We start from the raw sequence: 24,013 nt of genomic DNA on the forward strand, positions 1-24,013 counted from the left end.
CTTGGTACCTACACTCTACACTACGCACACAGATGCGTTTCTACTATCATCTCCCAGGGAACAGCCAAATGTGAACCAAGTGTTTTTACAGTTATTTACTAGGAAAAAGACAATATATCCTGTTTACTGCACACCAAAATAAAACAGGGACGAGTTTGAGAATATCGTCTATTGACTTGTTAACCTTAATAATAAGTTAAGGAATGGTAACTTTGTTTAGTTTTTTATATTTTACTTTTTGTGCTGTTACATGTTCACTTAATTGCCATACTTACTATTGCGTTTCTTAAAATTATTTTTATTATTAACTTTTTAAAATCATTCTTATGTTGTTGAAATTCCATTTATCAATGCGTTTTGAAGCTGCAATACTTTTTGTGATATTTTTATCATATTATGTAAATGTTATCAACTATCAAATATTTCAATTTAGTAAATGGGGTCTAGAATTTCAACCGTCCATGCGCTCAGTAGCTGCAAGACTTGTTGTTATCTAAATTCTAATTTTATAAATTTGCTTTTTATTTCATTTTTAAAATATCACTTAAACTCTAAACTTCATTGTCAAATAAAAAAATTGAAAATAAAAATGTAAATAGGGGCTAGATTTCTTATTGTCCATGCGCTCTGTAGCTGCAAGACGTTCTGTTATCTAGCTCATATATATCATAATTGTAATATATCATAATTGGAGACGAGGAACTAGAATCCCAACCGTCCATGCGCTCTGTAGCAGCAAGACATGTTGGGATATTTATTTATTGTACAGCGCCCTTGAGGTGATTTTCACAAAAATGGCGCTATATAAATTATCCAAACATTATTATTATTATTCAATATTTTTATCAATAGTTCAATGATTGAAAGAGGACTGCATTACAATTAGTGTCCATCAGTTAGGATGATGACACAGCAATCTGGTCTGAATCGTCGCAAGAAGCACACAACTAAATAAAGACGGTGAAACTCTAAAAAGTTTAATCACGGACATTTATTTGATTTACATAGAAATAAAAGACCGTTACATATTATTCCTTTTTGTCCATTTAATAAAAAACAATTACATTACACTTACCAAGGAACATGTTTGCAAAACATGGGGACATGATTTTTCCAAAGTTTATTTAAAATATTAAAATAAAATGGTTTTGAATTGAAAAACATAAATATAAAATATGTATTGATGATAATCATTTAGAATTATAATATTAAAAAAGAAAAAACTGTGTTTGTATATAAGACTAATTGAGTTTGTGATGGTCAAATTAAAAATGTAATAAATAAACAACTAATTAATGTGAGTTAATATTTTTTACAAAAATATGTATGTGCTCTTCTATTACATTTTTTATACAACATGCCATGTTATAGTATATATTTTAACAGTATGGTTTTTGTACACAAAAATCAGATCCATTATTACTAAAACAGAAATTAATGAATAAAAAAAATTTTCAGAGCAAGACCGTTTTAGTTTTTATCAATCTTAATTTTTTAAATGTAAAGATAACAAGATTATTCTTTTCAGTTAAATTGTCTTTTTTTAGTAAAAACTTTTGAAAATGTGATTTTATTTTTAAAAAAAAACTTAAATTTACTATAAAACTTTTCTTCAAACAGTAAATCAATGTTTTTTTTTTAATTAAAGAAACAAAATGCGGGTTGTAACAAAATTATAAAATGCCACATTTTGTCAACATTGGAAAATTATTAATTGTTTTTAATTAAAGTGTGCGCGAGTTTCACAACCTTCGAATTGGTAGTCAATTATTATTTCTTAAAAATCATGCTAACCTGTCTTACAAATTAATAAACGGTGCAATACAGATAGACAATATAAAAAAAAACTCATCACAATTATACGATAATGAAAATCCTAGAAGAAGTCAAGTAAATCAAACTCAAGGAAAAGGGGGCTGTAAAATTATCTGTCAATACAGATATCAATATATTTCATTAAAAAAAAATTAACCCAGAGAAATATTTCTATGCTTTTAAACTACTAGTTAAATAAAAAATGCAGACATTTTCCAATCAAAAGTTGATAATTAAAGTAAAATAAAGTAAATACTAAAAATTTAAACGCCAATAAAAAAAAACTTCTTATTTTATCAGATCAGTCATACTAAGGGCTAAAATATTAATCAGATTGATGTTTACAGAAGGCGGTCAATGAAGAAATCACATAAAAAATATCAAAAATTAAGTAGTAGTACTTTTGAGTTTGATAAGAAGTATAAATAATTATAGATCCACATAATTATTATTCATTTTACCAAGGACAGTAAAACACAATCCATACTAATATTATAAATGCGAAAGTATGTTTGTTTAATTTTTTGTGTTTCTTTCACGTCACAACAGAGAGACCCATAGATGTGATTTTTGCATAGGGATATGGAAAAATGAATTAATATTAAAACAAGATAATGATGCTATGTCGCCATAGACTAACGGATGGTCACATTTTTGGATGATTATAGTTGGAGGACCGGTAATTGAGGCAGGCTACTTCCTATCCTGAAAAAACATCTCATTCCATCAATAAAATTCTAATTGTTAAATGACAAAACTAATTTCTAGTCATCAAAGTCATATAACGCCAACAGCCAGTAATTTTTTTGTGCTTGTTTTTAAATCTGAAAATTATGAATGAAAACCTTTCTTTTATGAAGTGACTGTTATATAACTCGAATTGTAAATTTCCGCTTGAAATATTTAATACATATTTTCAAAGCACCATATATTATGTCAAATGCTTATAAAACAAAGTAAATTTTAGTTGGCATTAATAATTCAATATAAACTTAGCCAAGTTTTTTAATCTCATCATTAATTCATAAGTGAAACTTATAAAACTTACTGCTGAATTGCTATGATTGAAACACGTCTTTCCCGGTTTTATAATTTCATGTAAAACATTTGTTTATTTTAGATAGACCGCCCATATAAAGATCTATTACCAGGACTATTACAAGCAATGAAAGAAAAAAATAATTCTGTATTTATCAAATTTTGAATGAATAATATGCATACATAATCAAGTAATAACTAACTTATAAATGAAAAATAGTTGATTAAATAAAAGTGGAAACATACCAAGTATTTTTCATTCATACCTTTTTAAAATCAAAATTATATAATTACAATTTCATTACAAATCATAAACACGGAGTATATAATATCCGTTTGTAACTGAAGAGGGATTTTTTAAAGAATTCTATGTCAAAATTTTCGAATTTCAAAGTAAGAATGCCATTATAATCACAATTAAAAGCTGCATAACCAGCAAGAAAATTTGTAACTATATCCGATACTGTAATTAACACGTTTCCTCAAAAATTCTTATTTTAATAATGGAAAATTACCAAAGTATTTAAGTGATCTGATTGCATGACTCGAGTCAAATCGAGTCTTAAATCATTTTAACATGTCATATAAAAAAAAGTCACTTGATCTGATAAAAACAGACAAAACACAAATAACTGGTTTTCTCTAAATTATATTTTTTTTACTTAGGCCACTTTGGAAGATCACTATTCAATTACTTGCTCATTTAAAATAATACAATATAATATGTAAACTTAGTATAGGTACAAAATAATTTTGGAAAATAATTAACAATTTTTATAACCTTAACATAGCTTATTATTTCGCATAGTTATTACATATTATTAAAAATTTATTACATAAGTAATTGTCTATATAAAATGGATGTGTAGAAAAAATATGTTTACGTTATAATTATCAGATTCATATTTAATTCATACATATATTTTAAAACAATACAGGAAATCAGCTTGAAAAAAATTCCTGATTGTTTTCATTGTTTTAATCAGATCGTTTTTTTTAAAGTGAAATTAATACACATTTTGAAGTGTTCAATTTTTTATGAGTCATTCAAAGCAAAAAGTTAAAAACATAAATACAAAGTACGTAGGTAATTCACCGTTTTTCATCGTATAAAATTATTTACACAGCTTATTCTATTGATTTATTGACTTCTTTTTTCCTATTTCAAAATGCGTCATAACTGTATAAAACTATGGTTAAATGCATTCGGTCGGTGAATAAACTGTCAACATTTTGCTGAAAATATATTAATTGTGATTGTACAAACGTTCGAAGAAGTTGGTAAAAAAAGTACAGATTCCTTTAACATTTTATTTGAATATTGGCGGAACGTGAATTAAAAAGTATTATAATAATTAAGCATGCCTGACAAGTTGTGCAGACAGAAAAACAGGAGTTGTTTTGAGCGAATAGACGTTCGAGGATACTGTTATTTCTTCTATCCTTACCACCATGAAATGATAACATATTATGTAAGTTATACGAATTTATGTTTTTTTACACTCTTGTTAAGTATCTTACGATCTACTGAGTAAAGTAACTCATAAACTGATTTTGTAAACTATATTTATTTGAGTAGAGATCCCATGTGAAAATTGTATCAATGAGTGCAGGATATTTATAATTACTTACAAATGAAAGCTTCCAAAAGTCACTTTTTATGTGTAAAAATTTATAACGTTAAAAATATAGTTTTAAGATTGTCAAGCATACATTAAAATATTATAATTACTGAGTATAATATATATATGTACATGTAGAGGAAATATTGGAATTAAATTGCTTTAGTTTGTAATAAATCTACAGGAACGTATGGTGATGAGCTGTTTGCTAATAAAGTGTTGGTTTTGTCTAGATTAGGTGGTAAATTTGTATATTTCTGTTTACTGGGAAGCTCATACAATTGCGGAGCAAACTTCTTAAGAAAGTGCAACTTGGTTGTTTGGATCACGGTATTGATCATACTTGTGATGATGTAAATCCCCCCGATAATTGAAAACAATCGGATTGTAAACTGCGCAATATTATCGCGTTCTTGCGATACACGTAGCTTCAGCGCCGATATGTCGTACTTAAAGAACACTCCCGGCATCCCGTGAGATCCTTGAGCGTGATTGATCGGCCTGGCGTGCTCTTTTACAGAGTACTGATAAGTGTTAATCTTAGATAGTGTTGTATCGACTTCCGTCGCGACAACTTCTATAAAATATTGATACAGCATCGAAGGGTCTTCCGTGATCAACTCGTACCCATCTAGAGGGTGGATAATTCCGGAAGCCGGATCGCCGAAGCTGAACCGGTTTATTCTATGACTAAAGTTACTAGATTCTTGACCGTAAAGCATGTTCAAATGAATGTGGCTCCCAGCGAGGTGTAAGCTTTTCCCAGCTGTAATATGAAAGTTTCCGGACACTTTGTTTAATGTCAGCGACCCGTACACGCGGCAGGCGTCGTACGGCCGCGAAAGTTTGTCACTTCTCGCCGACATGGATCCCTGAATCGCCGTCTCCCTAGACCTCCAGAGGAATTTTGATATTGTGTGATACTCTTCTCTCAAGTACGTGTTTATGTATCTCATTGAGTCGAAGTACATCCGCTGGTCCGGCCCGAGCTCGAACCACGTATCCTCTTCGTGGAGCTCCCCAAAAGCGAAAACGTTCTGAGAAGTTGAATCCAAAATATCGGCGCCGATCATGGCACACTGCATCGCCACCGTCATGTCGATATTTATCTTTAGTTTGGCATCTAGATCTGTGTCTGGAGAGAATTTAAATACCAAATTGCTATCTATGTAATAAGTTACTTCGGAATATATTAGCCACAAAACTAAAATAAACGTAATAATTGATAAAGTGCCGCCGATCGGTGAAGTCTCAACATATGTCTCCTCCACTTTATCGAAAACATCGAGATCTTTTACAATTTCTAAAGCTTTTTTCTTAGGCCCGCGGTATCTTAACATCTTGCTAACGTTTTAAAATATTGTACTATATCTAATTATATTCACCGAAATGTTTATTTGTCAAAAACGACTGCGTTGACATTTTATTACTGTCATACACGTGTTGCCATTAGAAAAGAAAAGATCTGTTCAAGTTTAAAATTGCCAGAATAAAATAATCGTTTTCCCGTTGTTTATTTTTAAAGAAGTTCTTACTTTATTGCGGCGCCTTATTTTTCATATATTTTTGTCATGTTTGTTATTGTAATGGCCGTCAGCTGGTGACTAATAAATGTCATTCGGTTTATCATCGTTGGGTTAGAAATAATGTGAAATTGTGAAACTGGTAGAAGTTAAAACATAATATAGGTGAACTAATGACAAAGATTAAAAATAGCCGACAAAATGGGATGTTGTTATAGTCTTTGTAAGGAAGAGGCGAATGCCCAGGTGAGTTCGAGTTTCGGCATGGAAAATTTTCCAATTGCTAAATTTTCCAACTGCGTCGTGACGATTCCTGTAAATCCCGTGTATTGTAGTACATTAACCTTTGTTACTTTGAATCTAATAATATTTAAGGTAAAAATAAATGGATTTATTATGAAAACGGAGGTTCGGCGTTACAGAACCTTTGCATTGTTTTGTTTTGAAATGTCAATATGTTTACGTCTAGGAGGGTACTGCTAACGAACGTACCCACTTGTTAGAAGACCCTGTGAGGAGTGATCCTGCTCCTCTCCGCCCTGCACGGTCGGCAATTCCTCCCCGGAAACCAGATGAACAATCCGCTCTCAGTAGAATTCTTCAGGAAACTGCTACGTAAGTAATTTGTTACCATTTATATATTTTTACATCAAGACTTTTAAAGAAACGTGAAAAAATGCAAAATACATTGTATATTCATAATATTATACCATCGACAAATACTGGTAAAACCCTCTAAATGCATTATTGACTATATTGAGTATCAAATCACATTATTTATTTATATATACGCCCAATGGGCATTTTAAAGGACATATGTATACCTAGAAAATTATTATAAAAGAAAGTAGAAAGACACAATGCTTTATAGACATACATATCATTCATGATTAAAAAGTAAAATGTAACAAAACTAGTATCCCGACTGCCTATGCGCTCTGTAGGTGCACGACATGTTGGGATGTTTATTGTGAAGCAGTATTGAGGTGATTTTCACGAAAATTGCGCTATAAAAATTATCCACAATAAATAAATAATTGTTAATTTGTTTGCAGGAATGTGATTGACGTCGGCGCGCTCGGTTCTCACGCTCTGGAGACCCACGAATATAATGAGCGTGTGAAGCTGTACCAAGCGAGGCTGGGGGGAGCTGCAGGCGCGCCAGTAGGAGCCACGACCCTGCCCAAGCCCAAGCTACTCCGGGACATACCGACTTCAGACAAGACCAACATATTACAACAGGAACCGATCTCAACGCAGGATAAAGAACTTGTAAGTCTGTTTTTGAGGATTTAATTTTAATATGGAACCAATGTTTCAATTTATTTTATTTTGATACAGTTATTTTTATTACGAAATATATATTTCAAAGCATACGAGGAAATACAATTGGAACGTGAAATATGGTCAAATAAAAATACCCAGTATTTAGAGTAAAAGGAAGCTATCCTCTTGCACTTTGATTTTTATTTTAATAGTATAATTATACATTTTTACAATTTAAAAAAAAAATCACTTGTTAAATTTTTACTAAAACTAAAATCCCACCAAGTCACTCTCTGTAGCTTGTTGGTGAAGATTATATTTATACTAACTTAATAATATTATTTACATTTATAAAAACAATGAATAACAGATAAAAATTAACAGCCGGAAAGATCAAAATAAAAATGTTTATACAAATAAAAATATATATATATTTTTTTAAATATAAGAAAATATACGAAAAATTAAAATATTTACTCCTAAGCTACTATTCATATATAACTACTCTGAACTTTCTTTCGGTAGAATTGTAAAAATCTGCTCTAAATAGTTGAGGCTTCTATTTCCAAACCCAGCTATCTCCGAGATAGCGGTTTTTGGAAATAGACAATTAATTTGATATATTTTCAATGTTATTCCTGGTTTGTAAAAATACCCTGTCTAGGGTCAGGTCACAGAAACATCACTTCGCGTAACCCAAATCAGAATGAATATTACTAATGATTGAATTGTTAATTCTACACGGATAGTTAGGTAAATATCTAAGGTATACATTGATTGAAATTTCTAATTAAAATTTTCTAAATCCTATGAGAAATAAATGATGCAACTTACGTAAAAACACACGAAAATGCCTTGTCTATATGCATCTTTGCGGCTATTGCAGACATTTCATTCCAAAATCATTCCATAATCCAAGACAAAATAAGTTAAATAATATTCTAAATGCATTGAAACTGCATCAAAGTAATTCAACTTTCACTATAATTCAGTTAAACTTTGGGAATAATTCGAATCATTAAAATAGCCATTTTGTATGAACATTTGTAAGCGCACGGCACGGAGTGAGTGAGTACAGAGTGAAACTTGGAAGTGGGATGACGTTTGTTGAAATTGTTAATTTTTTGTTTTTTCATAAAACTAATTACATTCAAATTCGAAAACAAATCGTATAGGGGAAGTCGAGGCAACAGTTCGTTAATAAAGTCAAATTTACCCCCATGCAATTCTGCCAGTGTTTGCCCCAAGCTTCCCAACGTTAAGTCATACTTGGCCAGAGCGAAAAAGTATGTATGTTAAATACCTAAAGCGCTTAATCTGTTTCGGTGGTATCGCGGCCTTAAAACTGCAACCTAAATGTTACACATAAATAGTTTTATTCTTAGTTCAATCCAATGGATTAAATAAGTAAATAAAAAAAGTTTAAATTTAAATAATTGTTACATTTTCATAAAAATGGACTAAATGAGTTTCATGAAAATGGAGACAAAAAAACAAACCATTTTGACAAAAACTCAAATAAAAATCACAATGTTAAATGTATTTAATTATTTACTCTAGCAACTCTGATTAAACACTTTTGTTCTGTTTCTATGGTAATTTATTGTTTATAAAGTAGTGTTGAATTTTCCACTAAAATAGTTATTTTATTCAGAATTTATTTTACAATTGCCATGGAAATAAATAAGCTGTTTCAATACTTCGGTCTGTTTAACTCTTCAGGATTCACATTTAATATAGAACAACTATCTCTACTAAACAACTCCTTGTGTTTGCTGCAAAATGAAAATCACTTTGAAAATGTTTATTTTTGGGGTAGAATATTTGGCACGAATGGTGATTATTTCATCGCCTACGGCTATAAAGAAGATTGCATGAGAGACAAGAAATATTTCTACTCTCTAAACCTCTCCCAATGGGTTATGCTACCCAAAGCTAAAAAAGAACTAGAAGGAATTCAACAAATATCGTACCTTTTTAAATGCGATCCTACGTCAAAAATCTCCATAACAAATAGATTGACAGATGAAAATTATGAAAAAGTAAAAGATCTTACCGAAGAAAATTGGCTTGCATATGTCGTATCAACCATTAGACATGAAGCAGAGATCGTTCCACGAGGATTCTTACTCAAAAGTCCAAAATGTTTGATTATTCAAAATAAGTATTATAAAGGCCTCAATTCGCACGACGCTCGCAATCTCGCATCTTACGTTCATTACAGGAGACCGAAAGACAAATGGAATACTAATCTTTTGACGAGAAATGATTTCAATTATGCCATAGACTTTTTAGATACCATTGACAAAGATCTCCCTAAAGCATGCTGGGCCATGAATACTAACGAAGATAAAAAAATTATTTCACTGAATAATCTTCTCTGGCCCGGAGTTTCTTTTTACTTGAAAATCGACAGTGATGACTTCTGTTGGTTTTATACTGGCGACGGAATAAGAAACATTGATCTCCCATTTTACTTTTAAAACTAAAATATCATCGATATGGCTGTCTTGCTGGTGAAAAGACCCCAGTAAAAAATACCTTACATCTCTTTTGTATCAAGCTGCTTTGTAACAGTTTATTTAGAAACCCAGTAATTAATATTTCCTTAAGTTTTCATTAACCCATCTGAATAAATGTCAGTACTACGACAGCTTGCCCACCACATACTGCATCTAAGAACTTACTTACTCTCACATACGAGGATAATTTGCTTATTGCCTAATGAGAAAAGCTGCCCGAAGAGGCTCTCTGTAATTTAGTAGCCTTGACAACTTTTTTCCTGAAAGAAGGTGGTAATCCAGAAGTACATAATAATACGTGATTGATTGGATTGAAGAAAAGAAGGAAGTGAATTTTTCACTGACCGGGATTAAATTTACTGCACAAGAATTCGCCCAAATGATTATGAAACTTTTTAAAAGCCTTGAAATTCTTTCTATAAGCCGCTAGATCTATATATTTGACAGGACCTATAAAAAGGCCCCGGATAGTAGTGAGAAGCTCCATTTGGTATTCATAGAGTGGGGTAAAGGGACAAGACCGCAGGATGTGTTCAGAAGATTGATTAGGATATCCGCAGCAGCACAGGAGGTAATCAACAATATTAAAAACAAATAATTTTCTATTAAATTTATCATGAACTGATAAAAACTGGGTAATCGGGGATAAATCAAAGAGATTGAAAGGAAAAATAAAAAGGTTATCCTCCCTATAGGGAAAATTCCCATCGCGATTGCCAAGCATCAAGAAGAGCATATAAAGTCATTTTTGTATATCAAATTGAGACATTCCTGCAGTTGGGTGTAGACAAACGCCGCCACCTATTACAGAGGAACGCTTTCTTTTTAAGTGGAAATTTGCAGAACGTCCCTGGACCTCCACATTCAAAAAGGACAAGCCCGTTAGAACCGGGAGGACTTCCGTCGAGCGTGTCCTTTATGCTCTAACAAAAGCCAGGAGAGGTTGCCTTTGTCCGCTTAAAATAATTTGCCTTAAATATTGCAATTCACATCAATCTGCCCAACAGCCAAGCTGCGTATCACATGATACCCAAGTAAATTGTTTTGTAATACACCATTGAAGTTTCAAAAGAGAATCCTCAGCTGGCTCGGGCCAAGAATGCAACTTTGTGGAAAGCCATCTTTCCAATTACAGCTTTCCTAGCATGGGAAGTATTACACAGATTTCTTTCAAGAAATACACCATAGTTTGAAAGAGAATTCGAAGCTCGAATATATGTTCCTAGTACTACGACTAAAAGATGTATGTTTGGTTAATTTGTGAACTTAAAAGTATTTTTTGTCAAAATTAAGATATTGAAGCTCGGTTCTTTTCACTACCCACCAAAAAGACGAAATGTGAGCCATTTTATCAAACAAGTTATGTTTTTAAATATGTTATCAATATATTGTGTTTTATTTATTAAACATTTAACTGTGTTGTTTCTATTATCAATAGATAAAAACATTTATATTTGCATAACAAGTAATATCTCAGAGTTGATTGCACTACAGAGTATCAAATGATTCCGACTACATATTACTACGAACAGCCATTCTGTTTTGTCACTTGGTTTATTTACACAACTGTTTTTTATACATCAAAGAATGTTATATTATTCTCTCATAACCCTTTCTTTAATTATTGAATTTGAGATGTTACATACAATTTGTATATACCTATATCTTAAAAGCCTATTTATAAATTTTACCAATGACAAAACATCTTTGTTCCTGTATTTTCGCAAAAATATTACAATAAAGTAGAATATAAAAGCACAAATTAATATGCAATATGTTTCCGTTAAAACAAATAATGATCTCATCATTTAAACATATTTCTTTATATAAAATAATTTTTCTCTATATTATTATTTTATCTGAATCCAAAGGTACAGTAATATTAAAAGAAATAAAGTACATACTGAACAAGTCCGTAAATAAATAAATAATACGCCAATTTTAGAGTATTTCTTTTATTTTTTAAATGAAGGAAAATATAATAGTCCACAAATAATAGCCTAGAGGTTTCCTGTCTGCTGCTATCTTCTTTGCATCCTCCTTCGTCACGTCCGTGTCTCATAGTTTAGAAATAAACTGCCAATAAACCATGCACAGGTTCCTTCTTATATTTCTGTAGCTGTGGACGAAAGCTGTAGCTGTAATGAATAACACAATGTCGCTTCTCTGTAGAAATTTATTCTTGGAAGATTCGAGGTAACTCCGGAGCGCCTCTGGTACTGCAGGGATACGACTATCATTTTGAGATCTAGTTAAGCAAGGCAGTAGCAGGAAAAAGTAAGAGAAGCAAAGAGGAAGAGACGCTATTTCACTGCCTTATATAGCCTCTGTGGGTATATAAACCAAAGCATGCACCTAATGCACTGGAACCTACCCAAAGAGGAACACTGAACCCAAATCTAAACAAACTGTCGACATTGGATTTGCAGAATATAGCCTTTGCCTGATGACCGTTGTCACTATTAATTTTCTTGTTACTAAATTTTTCGTGTTGTTTATTTTGTAGAACTCAATTTTTCTAAAATAAAAATTGAAAATTATAAATAATTCATTAATTTTGTAACGATTGTTTCGCCTTACAAAGTAACTTTTAATCAATGCACACAGACAGAACGATTGTAACAAAAAATAAAATGAAAAGTTTCAAAACCTTAGTTTTCGGTAAAACACAAATTTTATGAATTTACTTATATAAAAGTAACAAAATTATATTTTTTTACTATAAAAAGTCAAATTCATCTTAAGTGTTTTATTTGTATCTTTTAAAATAGTGTTTTTTTTCCAAAAACCTATTTTTACTAACAGTATTTAATAACTTTTACAGATATCAAGTACCGTCAAGAAAGCAGCATCTGCCATGTCAGATTTGAGGGTGGAACATCGTGAAGATCTCGTAGTTCCTTTTAGGATTCCATAAATCGTTTTATAATCTTCCAAAGATTAAAAAAATAATGCAACAATAATTAAGAATGGTCGACTAGTGCATGCAACACAAATAATGCATCTTGGCGATTATGATTTGTCATATTATTATTAATAATCTATAGTTTTAATATCCATATAATTAATTGGGAGTCTAGTTTCCCCTGTGTTATGTATATAAGTAACTGTTTTCAAAAAATATTGTGTTATTTTTCTATATCTACTTTTTTAATGGAATTTTAATTTTAAAGCAGGTTCTTTGATCTTCTCTTTGTGTTTTACTGTCACAATGTGCTAAGTTTATAGTGATACTATTTGTAACAAAAAAAATATATTACTGGTTTCAAAATATTTTCCTCTCAAAAAATTCTTTTTCTGACAATTTCCCTGATCCGAGGATTATAATCAACGCTAACTTCTTAAATGTTGAAATTTGTTGAAGGTGTATCTTGTTATTTTTATGGCTTTAAGACAAAATACCAACAATCAGTGATAATTTTGTGGAGTAATCGGTTGAAAATCTTATCAAAAATCCTCGTAAACGCAGCTCTTTGACCATTCACAATTTTTCTGTAGAAATTGGAGTCGAATTATGCAGTGTCTTAAAATGGTATTAATCACATCTCAGTGTGTATTTATGAGCGGAAAAGGCCATAAATATTGTGTTATGTATTAGTAGCTTTTAAATTGCTCTTTTTTTTAGAATAACTAATTTCATAATACTAATCATCGAATTTTCATTCTCAACCTTGTTTTTTTATCCCTAACATTCTTATGCCCCCAAATCATTTGCTGTGTTATAATTTAGTGGTAAATTTAACTTATTGTCGACGAAAATCCATCACCACGTATGTAATATCACCGCCTATGTCATCCAGTTATGCCATTTGGCAGTAAATATATTAAAATATTGCTAGTAAAAAAAAATACATACATAACTAACAAAGTAAGATTTACCTAAATATTTTTTCAAAAATCTATAAAGTTTTAATCTCTCTCCTCTAAAGTGCTCAAATTTGAGTTACGCGGTGATGTATTGCCATCGAAGATATATTTTATTTTATATTTAAAGAAGTAAAGGAAGATGCTTGCAAATGAGTATCTATACATTTTAAAACTTTGGAAAACAATGCAAATTTATACCCACAGCATCAATAGAGAGATTGAAACAGTATTATATGTACACAATAAATCGTATATTTGAGAATTTTTCGACAAGTTCTGGTGCGTAGTAGTGTCTAGTAGAGACCTTTTAAATTATTACAAAATTTCATGTATCCGTTAAAACTTCTAGATCATTTAAATGTATTTTTAAAATTTATTTGAGTCATAAAATTTTCTTTGTTTCTCGTCTCTATGGTCAATATATAATATTTCAGGCTATGACAGCATTATGACCATTTATTATAAAGTGTATTCGAACTATTGAGAAAGGATTTTTCCGCCGTGTATTTTGCCCAATATCATAATTATGAAATAAATACCTGAACCCATCAAACACTTAAATGCAATTCATGGTTTTATAAAAAAAAAACAGATTATTACAATAATATTTCGTTTTTTTGGCACCATGTCGACGCTGGAAAGGCTATTTACTTTAAGCGACATCGCAGTTGTAATAACGACGGAACTAATTATATTAAACAACACCGGACTTGTAAAATATTTTCAATAAATAGGCAAATACACATTAGAATATGATTTACCCCGTCTATAGACGATGTTCTGAATGGAGGTATAATTTATTTTTTTAAATTTTTAAATGGCTCTCCTGTAAAATTTGCAAAATGTTGCTTAAGTAAATAGCCTTTCCAGGGTCGATATCTACTGTGATGATGTACGTATTAAATTAAAGATTTAGCCTTTTAAACAATATTGAGATGTCAAACCTCAGGTTTAATGCATTATTATTGATTTTTCTATTAAAGTCAAAAAGAATAACTAACTATGAGATTATGAAAATTCTCAAACAAGTGTCTGGAAATTTATCAAGTTTTACTGCGTCAATTTTCTAAACTGATATAACTATTTACGTCTCAATTTTAATAACGTGTGTTATGCCTACTAGCTATGAACTGTCAAAATTATGGGCCGCCATGTTGTCAAACAAAAGCTCTCTATCTATGGTCATTTATTACACTAAATTAGTTTCTGCTCGGCTAAAACCATTTTAGGAGTTCACCAAATTATTAATTCAAACCTATAAAAGGTCCCCGGATGGAAATTCTATAGCATACCTACAATTAATATTTCGCCTAAAAACTAGTATGTTCTGTTAAGTGTGAGGTATATTTTTGCAATTAATGTGCTAATTTATTTTTTTCAAATACATCGTGATCATAAAACAATGATGGATCTGTGTAAAATACAACATTAACTTTCTTTTATATTTGATCTTAAAAATGTTGTATAAAGGCTTTATATTCCAGGCTTGAAAAAAATGACTATATATATATAACTAACTCAAGTATCAAATGATACACTTTTATACTTACTAAGTTGTGACACAAAGTGTAGAAAAAGATTTTAAATTACTCTCTAAAGCTGAAGAAAATCACATGCGTCATTGTTCTACGATCATGACGATATTAGGTATATTCATAAATGTTTGTTTTCAATTACCATTGTAAATAAAGTAATTAATTGAAGTCTGGAATAATTAAAGACTTTACAAAGCAAATTGTTTTATATGTATTTCATTGCTATGTATTGTTTTGTAAATATTTAACTCGAAATTGAATATTATGTGTGTATGTATATTATTGAAATAAAGTTTTACATTTAAAATCTTTGTTTTATTTCTAGTTTTTTTTACCGTAGGGTCTGGGTGGATCACCCTTTTTTGGAGGGCTGTAATTTTGTAATGGTTTTGAAGCTAAAAGTTGGTATCACTCTAGCTTAATTATTGTATTTTTGGATTGCATTGTATTTTGTTCAATTTACTAACAATATAAAGAGTTACAGCAGTTATGAGAAATGATCTACTGTGTACTCTAGGTCGTGTATAGAGGATCACAAATAAGTCAACAGTGGCTCATTCTAGTACACAGTAAATGAGTATGTATTTAGACTTTAGTAAATATGTGGGTAGCATAAGAAATACTTCTAATAACTTAGGTATATAGTGGAGATCATGATTCACTGTGTACTACGGTACTTGATCCACTGTACCCTATGCGGCCATTTTGATTCTCTAGTCAAACAAACACAAATTCCTAAATTTGTTCATGATAGTGATACTATTATATGTAACCAGAATACATGTAGTTTACAGTAAAAATCAATGCCACATAAAAATATTTCATGCACATCAGACAAGAAACAAAGAAAAATTACCTTAGCCTTTGGCTTAGCCAAAGCTAAATTTTAAAGGTAATTTTTCTTTGTTTCTTGTCTGATTTGCATGAAATATTTTTATGTGGCATTGTCTCAAAAGACACAAAAAAAAATGGACGCACCAAGTGTACGTGCTGTCACAGCTACCAACCGGCTAGTGGTGATGTGTTTCCCTTATGAGACCTTCGTGTGAGCAGGATTAAATTTTAGCGCTTATAATTTTGCATTCTGCAAAATTCGCTGCATAGCAAAGTTCTGTATGTGAAATTAAACCAGAACTCTGAATGAGACTTTGTCTCGATGGCTACTTTTGGGTAAAAATCCCAAAAAAGGAAATCGAGTAGGGAAAAATCCGCCTCGTGATGTTGGTAATGGTTGGCGTGTTCACTCACCATTCTTGAGGTCCTGGGAGGATCAATACGAAATATAAATTTGATAATAAAGTGGTTTTACACTGCAATATTTCATTGACCCTGGACTGGCACCTAAGTACCTTAATTTCCGTAACACATGATTGAGATACGCCGCATGCACTTTTACAATGCAGTGCCCTACGCACCATCAGGCATGGATCAGGGTTTGATAATAAGCATTTGTTAAATGGAAATCAATAATTTATCCATAAGAAAAAAAATATTTTGTTTGAAAACCTGTAGGCGATTTCTTTAACCGATACAAATGGTTTACACATAGAAAATAAACTTACATTAATAAATACGTCTTCTATAAATATTATTTACAGTGGACAGTCATCCAGAGGCAGACCAAAGAACTCCTGGATAACTCGATGCTCTAAAATCCTGGAGAGAAACAGCCTTGATGAAAGCAAAACCCAGAACCGAAGAATATGCTGCCAGAGAATAAGAAGAGCCGCCCTTAACAGCTTATCTAGGCAATGCGTTGGAAGAAGAAAGAGGAGATGTCTTCTATAATATTATTTAATTCTAGTTAGTAACAACACAAAACTTTAGTTGATAACAGTTATGTTTGAGGAAAACCCATAACGGGATATTTTTTATAGTGTTCTTGAGATATTGTTGGGAATAACGCCATAAACTTAAATACATCTCCCATCTTTTCAGGGTTTGTTAGCATGTCATATCCTGACATTATGGTTTCCTTTTCTTCGTCGGTAGCATGATCCAAAATAACCTAAAAAAATATAACTAAATTACATAAATAAAAAAATATTGATTTCATACATCATATTTTACAACATCACAACGTTTCCCCACAGGGGTAGGCAGAGAGGATAGAATGCCATATCACTCTGTCTTTGCACACATACCTCGCTTCCTCTACATACATCTTCTCATGCCATGTCTTTCTTGGTCTTCTTAATTTTCTGCATCAATTAACATTCACATCGTAAATCTTTTTAGCCGCGCCATTTATTTACTCTACGTGTCCAAACTAACACATAACTCTATTTTTGATTTTGTTGGTGATGATCTCAGCCTTACATAATGCACATATTTTGTTTTATTTTATAAGGTAATTCAACAAAGATACATACTAGAAAACGTACAATTTGAAGTTATTCTTCAATACAATTTCACAAAATATATAGAATTACATTTGTTGTTTTTTATATACATATTTTTAAATTTTATATACAGCATAAAATGCAATGAAAAATAAGTTGTACGTGTGTACTTATTAACTAAGATTTATTCCTATCTCGACATTTGTGCACCTATAGTACATAGTTTTACCACACATTTGCCCGAGAGGTCACATTTCAATAGTTTTCAGTTTTTGGCAATTGACTCAGTAATTCCTTCAGTAAAGATTTCTAATTTTTTACTTCTAATGTCTTCATACATATATTATATCATGTACTTACTTGTAATCTGACTTTCGCAAATTGTTCTTCTAAAAACTGTTTCTGAGTAATGGGCCCTAGGACTTTAGCTTCTACAGTAGCTCGAGCTAACTGACCGAAATCCACATCAGCCGTCAGGTCAGAGGAGCCGATATCTTCTAATGGGTTTGTTTGTTTGTGGTTTTTAAACGCCTGCAAAAAAAAACACTATATTAATATTGAAAATGGGTATTCAGAGGTCTTTAAATGGTTGCCCAATATCTATTCTTTTAGGATTTAAAAAAAAAAAAATGGCATTTACATCAAAGCCCCTCTTTTGCGGCGTTCAACGTATGGAGGTGTTTTTAGATAGGTATGGTAAAAATAGGTATAGATAATAATTGAGAGCACTGATGTCACTATAGATTTCTTCATATGGCAACACCTTAAAAAGAGCTATTTTGAAATAGAATGTCATGACCTTGTCATAACCAATCACAAAACACAACACATCAAATTTGGTGTTGCCAGCTTAAAAATCACTAGTAGTTTGGATTATTACTGTTTTCTACTATTTCTTTAAACATCATGCAAATTTTGTTCATACGAGGAATATTTGGTTAAAGCTAGGGTTTCCTAGGACAGCGGTGACCGTATTTTAACGGCCGTAGTGAACATTAATGCGGTTGACAGCCGTCGTAACGGTGACTAGAGAGTGGTTTCCTATAAAAATGGTGTTGATAACACCATTAAAAAATAAAACCACTCTCTAGTCACCACTACGACGGCTGTCCACCGCATCACCGTTCACTACGGCCGTTAAGATACGGGCACCGCTGTCCTAGGAAACCCTAGCTTTAGTTGACAAAGGAACAAGTAACTGGTTTGCAGTTTAGGTATTTTTAATAGCACTTAATCAATCGATTGTGTACCAAATTACGAAATAGTCGGAATCATATTGCAGGGTACAGTTGAAAGAAAACGCAATATGGAAATAAGACATATCTCTTGGCTCAAAAATTTAAGAGAGTGGTTCCACTGTAGCTCCGAATCCTTATTCAAAGTTGAGGGACAAAAAAAAATGCAACAATAATCAACATTCACCATAGAGTGGCACCATAAATATAAGAAGTTTACCGATTAGTCATTTTTGTTAGTACTTGGTTAGAACAGTGAGTACAGTTAATTTAAGCATTTAACTCTCCCTTCCTGGTGATGTGTAGCCAGTACACATTACATCTAATAACTTTTTTATCTCTGCAAACATAGTAAATACTGGGTTGAGATTTTCAATATTCATTTGTTATGCATTTACGTATCGATTGAAATAATTTATTATTAAATAATAAATATTTATTGGGCCCAGAAAAAGCATTTTACAAAAAATTAGAGATAAATCACCTATCCTCGTACAATCAAAAGGTTACCACAGTGTTGCATTGCTGCGGTGATTTAGTAAAAGAGTACTGAATGTACGACTGTCTCAAACACTCTTTAAGCCTCACTCTCGATGCAATGGATATATTCACGAGCGAGAGCTGCACAACTGGTCACAAAATGCCAGTTGCTCTCAGTTACTCTAGGAGTTTCACTAAGGGGGGTCCGTTTGCTCGCACCGTGAACATTGGCAAATGGTTTTTTTAATGTTTTTGGCGATTGTATTTAAAATATTTTAACTTTTGACTTCAAATATAGTTAATTGAAGCAATTGCCTATAAATGCTCCATTTTTAGATTGTAAATACCTCATTTTGTATGTGTATTGACTACACAGCACCGGAATGCCCGAACAGCAAGGGTTAAAAATTAACAATTGGGAATGTAATAAAGCACTAAAAACAATCAAATCAACCTGTGTATACAAAAAATCTTACTCTGAATGTATCAGTTTTATTTCCAGTGTGTCCATAATCCACTATAAGAGCTATTCCACCATTCTCCTCGACTCTATTTGCCAAGTCTTTGACGATAGAAAGACTTTGCGGACTAACTTCCAACTGGTCTCGCCCTGTGGAGCCATCGAGAACAGCTTCTACATACAATTTGGAGGCTGGTGTCACCTCGCGAGACAGCACATAGCGGAATTTCGGATTTTCTTGACTGCCTGAAGCGGGGTCAATATCTATGAGAATTTCCCTCCAACCATCTTCGGTTTTCTAAATTTAGAAAGAAAAAAATTGAATAATGTTGCCAACACATAAAATACCATAAATTGTGCTGTCCTATCCCATCAAACCAAAGTAGTGTTGCCTTTCTAACCTTTGTATACTATTTATTGATTCAGCATTTACTTTGTGGAATAACACTGTTACAAATCAAGGCATAATAATGAATAACTTGGAAAATATAAAAATACAAAAAAAATTCTGACAAAATTTCTGACAATAATTTTGCATTCCAACTTTTGCTTTTAGTGCAACATTTTTAAAAAAAATGAACACGACTTATGACATCCAATACTTTTAAATGAGAAAAATCACTTAACGGATATTGGCGGCGCAACGACGATATGTTGTTTAATTAATTTAAAACACAATAACATAATATTTCATTGTATCTTTACCTTAAATTTGTGAATTGGCAGAGCGTCAAAAAATTCATGAGCAACGTACAAACTAAAGTTCTTAGGGACATCTTTAAAATCTTTATACCAGTAAACTTTGCAATCATTAACTGTTTCACCCTGAAAACACAGGTGATATAAATTATATGTTGTCTTTTGCATGTATCATCATACTCGATAGTACATAGGGCACTGCGCTTAAACTAAATTCAGCGAATCTCGAACATAAAGGTTAGCTGTTCATGATACATGATTTATTTAATTTAAATTATCCTAGAAAAAAATTAATACAAATACATACATAAAAAAGTTACAAATTTTTTTTTTGTGGATGTAGCCACTCCTTTGGCCCATAGGCACATTCCGGAGTGTAAAGTGTATTTTTTTTATCAATTACAATGTAATGATGTAATAACTTATATTTACATATAAGTTATTCATTTAAAAATAATTGATACACTTCCACTCATTTGTTTGACCAATTAGCGCTTTCATCCTCTAATGGGCATCTTCAGACTGGTGAATATTATACAGTGTAAGAATAATTTATATAAAACTAAATATTATCTTAAGTGTAGGTACATTTAAAAAATAAGTTGAAAGAGATACAATGCGCTATATTTCAATGGAACAGAGTGGGACAAATTATTGAAACGTGTGTTGGCGGTGTACTGTAAGAGAGGATTCTATTATATGAAAAACATTTATTGTTTTATTACAATGTACAGGGTCCAACTAAGGGGACTAATAAGGGTGGGTTTTTTAATTACATCTGCTGATTTATTAAAATTCTATCGCTATTATTTTTTATCCTATTTATTTCTAAAATATCTAATCTATCTAACTTTTGATTTTTATGTCCTACATGTAAAATTTTTATGTTTTTTGATTCGTCAAAATTATGTTTTAACTCATGTAGATGTGATGCATAGTTTGATATATCGTTATTTAATCTATGTGAAGCTAAATATTCTTCCAGTCTATATTTAATTGCTCTCCCGGTTTGTCCTATATATGAACCAGGACAGGTAGATGTTAATTCATATTTTCCGCTTTTTTGAAATTGGTTGACCTAATCATTACTATTAATTAATGTTTGGCCCAAAGATTTTTTTATTATGAAACGAAACTAAAAGATTATTTTTGGGTGAAGAGAGTGAAAGCGCTAATTGGTCAAACAAATAAGTGGAAGTGTACCAAGTATTTCTAAATTAATAACTTATATGTAAATATAAGTTATTACATCATTACAATGGAATTACATCAAGAATTTTCAATAAATAATTTGAATCAAATTACAATGTATTTAGTTCAGTAATATATATATTTTTTTAAATTAAGAAAGATTAAATTAAAAAAATATTTATAATAATAAGAATGCATGCAATGAGGAAGTTCAGTAGTCCATTTGCGAGAGAGTGACAGAAAAACAATGTTTAAACACATATTCATCAAAATACCCAGACACCGCCTTTACAAAGTGATTTAAAGAATATTGATTTTAATTTGACTTACAATTTATTTTGTCATCAGATGCTACAGATTTATTCAAATGATTTAGAGAACAGCTGGGTTTTAATTTTTTTACAAAAATTAAAAAACTTAAAAACAAAATCAACATGTTTTGATAATAATCAGTTACAACATACCTCTGCATAATATGGCTGGCCATCTCTTGCATTGGAAGATAAACATAGTCTATCAGCCTGAAGACGCTGTAATGTGGGAGATACTTCCACAAGATGGAGACTCAGATTGCTTTGATTTAATCCAACTTGATTTGCTATCTACAATAAATAATAAATATTTTACATTTGTTTGAAATTACTAAACTAAAAACAATATTTATATTTATTTTTTTGTTTGTTTAAAAAGGTTATACAGTTTTTAAATATATGCTTCCTCACATATATAATGTTTTTTACATTATATACTTTCATGATAACATTTCTACCTCTCTAATGGAGTTTAGAGAGGGAGTTTATTTTATATTTTTTTATTATGAATCTACGCCCAGAGGGCTTTAACATGACATAGTAACAAACATATTATTTATAGAGTACAAAGTATGCAGAACATGAAATACATAAGATACATATTTATAAGAATACTAGAGGACCCGTCAGACGTTGCCCTGCCCAAACGTTGGCTTGCCTGCTATTAGCTCGGAAAAAGACTTTTCTAGTACTAGACTAGGTACTAGGTACTTGTTTATAGTTGAATTCCGAAACATAAAATAAATATTTTTTCAAATACGGCATTCTTTTTGCAAACGTCAAACTCCGGTCTTCTCACCAACAGAGGGGTCTACTTATATAGGAATACGATTTTTTTTAATTTATTGAATTTAATATTATTTTAGTATTACCAAAAATCCAGTAAAAAGAAATAAATGGGCAGAAATTATAAGGACTGTAGGAAAGAATCTGATTGAAATCCAGAAAAAACAAATGGTGTTTGTAAACCATTTTTTTTATACACAAAAAAACAACATCTTTCCATTTTTTTGTAAATGCATTCTCCTCGAATGCAACCCTGGTAGATCAATGCATAAAACAACTCCTTACTTCTTTTTTACATATTACACAGCGCAAAGATGTATATTTCTCTGAAAACCACACGTAAATCGGTTAAGCCCTTTAGGAGGAGTTCAGTGACATCACACTTACTGAGGAATTATATATAAAGATGATAAGTGTCCAACAACAACAAAAATAGATGTATCAATTTATAACATGCAATAAGGTAAAAAGAAAAAATGTAAGACAGAAAAAAAAGAGGTCACCGCATAACTAAATTTGTACCACTTTAGAGGAGAGGTGAAAACTTTTTTTTTATGTGAGTTCAGTAAAATCATGTTTTTTTTACATTTAAGTAAATCATGGTATGAATTGCTAGTTATTTCACCGCCGAGCCAAAAAATGTCAATGATAAAATAATACTGGTTGAATATGAATGAATAATATACAATAAGAAACACCAATGTCTAACATACTCGTAAAATACCTGACAGCAATGTTCCCCGTCCAGGTCCAAACTCTACGATTTGCAGAGGCCGAGGCATGGATAGTTTCTCCCATTCGCTGATCAGCCAGATGCCAATAATGTCGCCAAATATACTGCTCACTTCTGGACTGGTAATGAAGTCTCCACTCGCCCCAAACATGTCTTTATTCATATAGTATCCCGCAGAGGAATTTGTCAATACCTCTTTCATATAGTCAGCGACCGTCATGGGACCAGAAAATTTGATTCTTTGGCAGAGCTGAACGGCTAGAGACATTTCTTTGTTGATCCGAGTAGGAATTTTCAATTTCTCTGGATCGGGTCGAGATACAGTCTTAAAGGAATACTTCATTTTCGAATTTATCAATGGGAAACATCGTTCAGGTGCTTTGGTGATTAAAGCTGCACGAAAACAAGTATTTAAAACCATTTTAAATAATTGTTATCCGTAACCGATAAGGTAATTACTGAAAAGAAAATCAGCACAATTATAACCTCTATCACAGATTACAGATATCTTCTCTATTTTCCTCTATTTCGTAATATTTTAGTTTGAAATTTGACATAAATCAGAATGTTGATACATTAAAATAAATA

The 24,013-nt window shown here is 31.4% G+C and overlaps 4 protein-coding genes across 5 annotated transcripts; 2 read left to right on the forward strand and 2 right to left on the reverse strand.

Moving 5' to 3' along the window:
- Positions 1–1,026: 1,026 nt before the first annotated feature.
- Positions 1,027–5,815, reverse strand: LOC148282316 (endoplasmic reticulum-Golgi intermediate compartment protein 2). Its single transcript, XM_088225259.1, has one exon. The coding sequence runs from the start codon at positions 5,813–5,815 to the stop codon at positions 4,628–4,630; it is 1,188 nt and encodes a 395-aa protein (XP_088081385.1). The 3' UTR covers positions 1,027–4,627.
- Lamtor1 (Late endosomal/lysosomal adaptor, MAPK and MTOR activator 1) lies at positions 4,036–13,635 on the forward strand. 2 transcript variants are annotated; one of them, XM_088225263.1, is made up of 4 exons: positions 4,036–4,325; positions 6,468–6,613; positions 7,054–7,270; positions 12,611–13,635. In XM_088225263.1, exons 1-4 carry the CDS (start codon positions 4,215–4,217, stop codon positions 12,701–12,703), a joined length of 567 nt encoding a protein of 188 aa, XP_088081389.1. In that variant the 5' UTR covers positions 4,036–4,214; the 3' UTR covers positions 12,704–13,635. The 2 variants fall into 2 exon arrangements, with proteins under 2 accessions (XP_088081389.1, XP_088081387.1); XM_088225261.1 differs by lacking the exon at positions 4,036–4,325 and adding an exon at positions 5,916–6,244.
- Rsph9 (Radial spoke head protein 9) lies at positions 8,030–10,441 on the forward strand. Its single transcript, XM_088225260.1, has one exon. It carries the CDS (start codon positions 8,938–8,940, stop codon positions 9,745–9,747), a length of 810 nt encoding a protein of 269 aa, XP_088081386.1. The 5' UTR covers positions 8,030–8,937; the 3' UTR covers positions 9,748–10,441.
- Positions 13,636–16,658: 3,023 nt separating the features above from the next.
- On the reverse strand, positions 16,659–24,004 carry LOC148282319 (protein arginine methyltransferase NDUFAF7 homolog, mitochondrial). The gene is made up of 6 exons (XM_088225266.1): positions 23,406–24,004; positions 22,060–22,197; positions 20,411–20,530; positions 19,722–20,003; positions 17,891–18,061; positions 16,659–17,196 (listed from the first exon to the last, which is right to left on the reverse strand). The coding sequence occupies exons 1-6, from the start codon at positions 23,844–23,846 to the stop codon at positions 17,026–17,028; spliced, it is 1,323 nt and encodes a 440-aa protein (XP_088081392.1). The 5' UTR covers positions 23,847–24,004; the 3' UTR covers positions 16,659–17,025.
- Positions 24,005–24,013: the final 9 nt, after the last annotated feature.

The sequence above is a fragment of the Micrasema longulum genome, unplaced genomic scaffold (assembly GCF_059751315.1).
Source record: "Micrasema longulum isolate JH-2025_06_02 unplaced genomic scaffold, ASM5975131v1 h1tg000340l, whole genome shotgun sequence".
Classification (NCBI taxonomy): Eukaryota; Metazoa; Arthropoda; class Insecta; order Trichoptera; family Brachycentridae; genus Micrasema; species Micrasema longulum.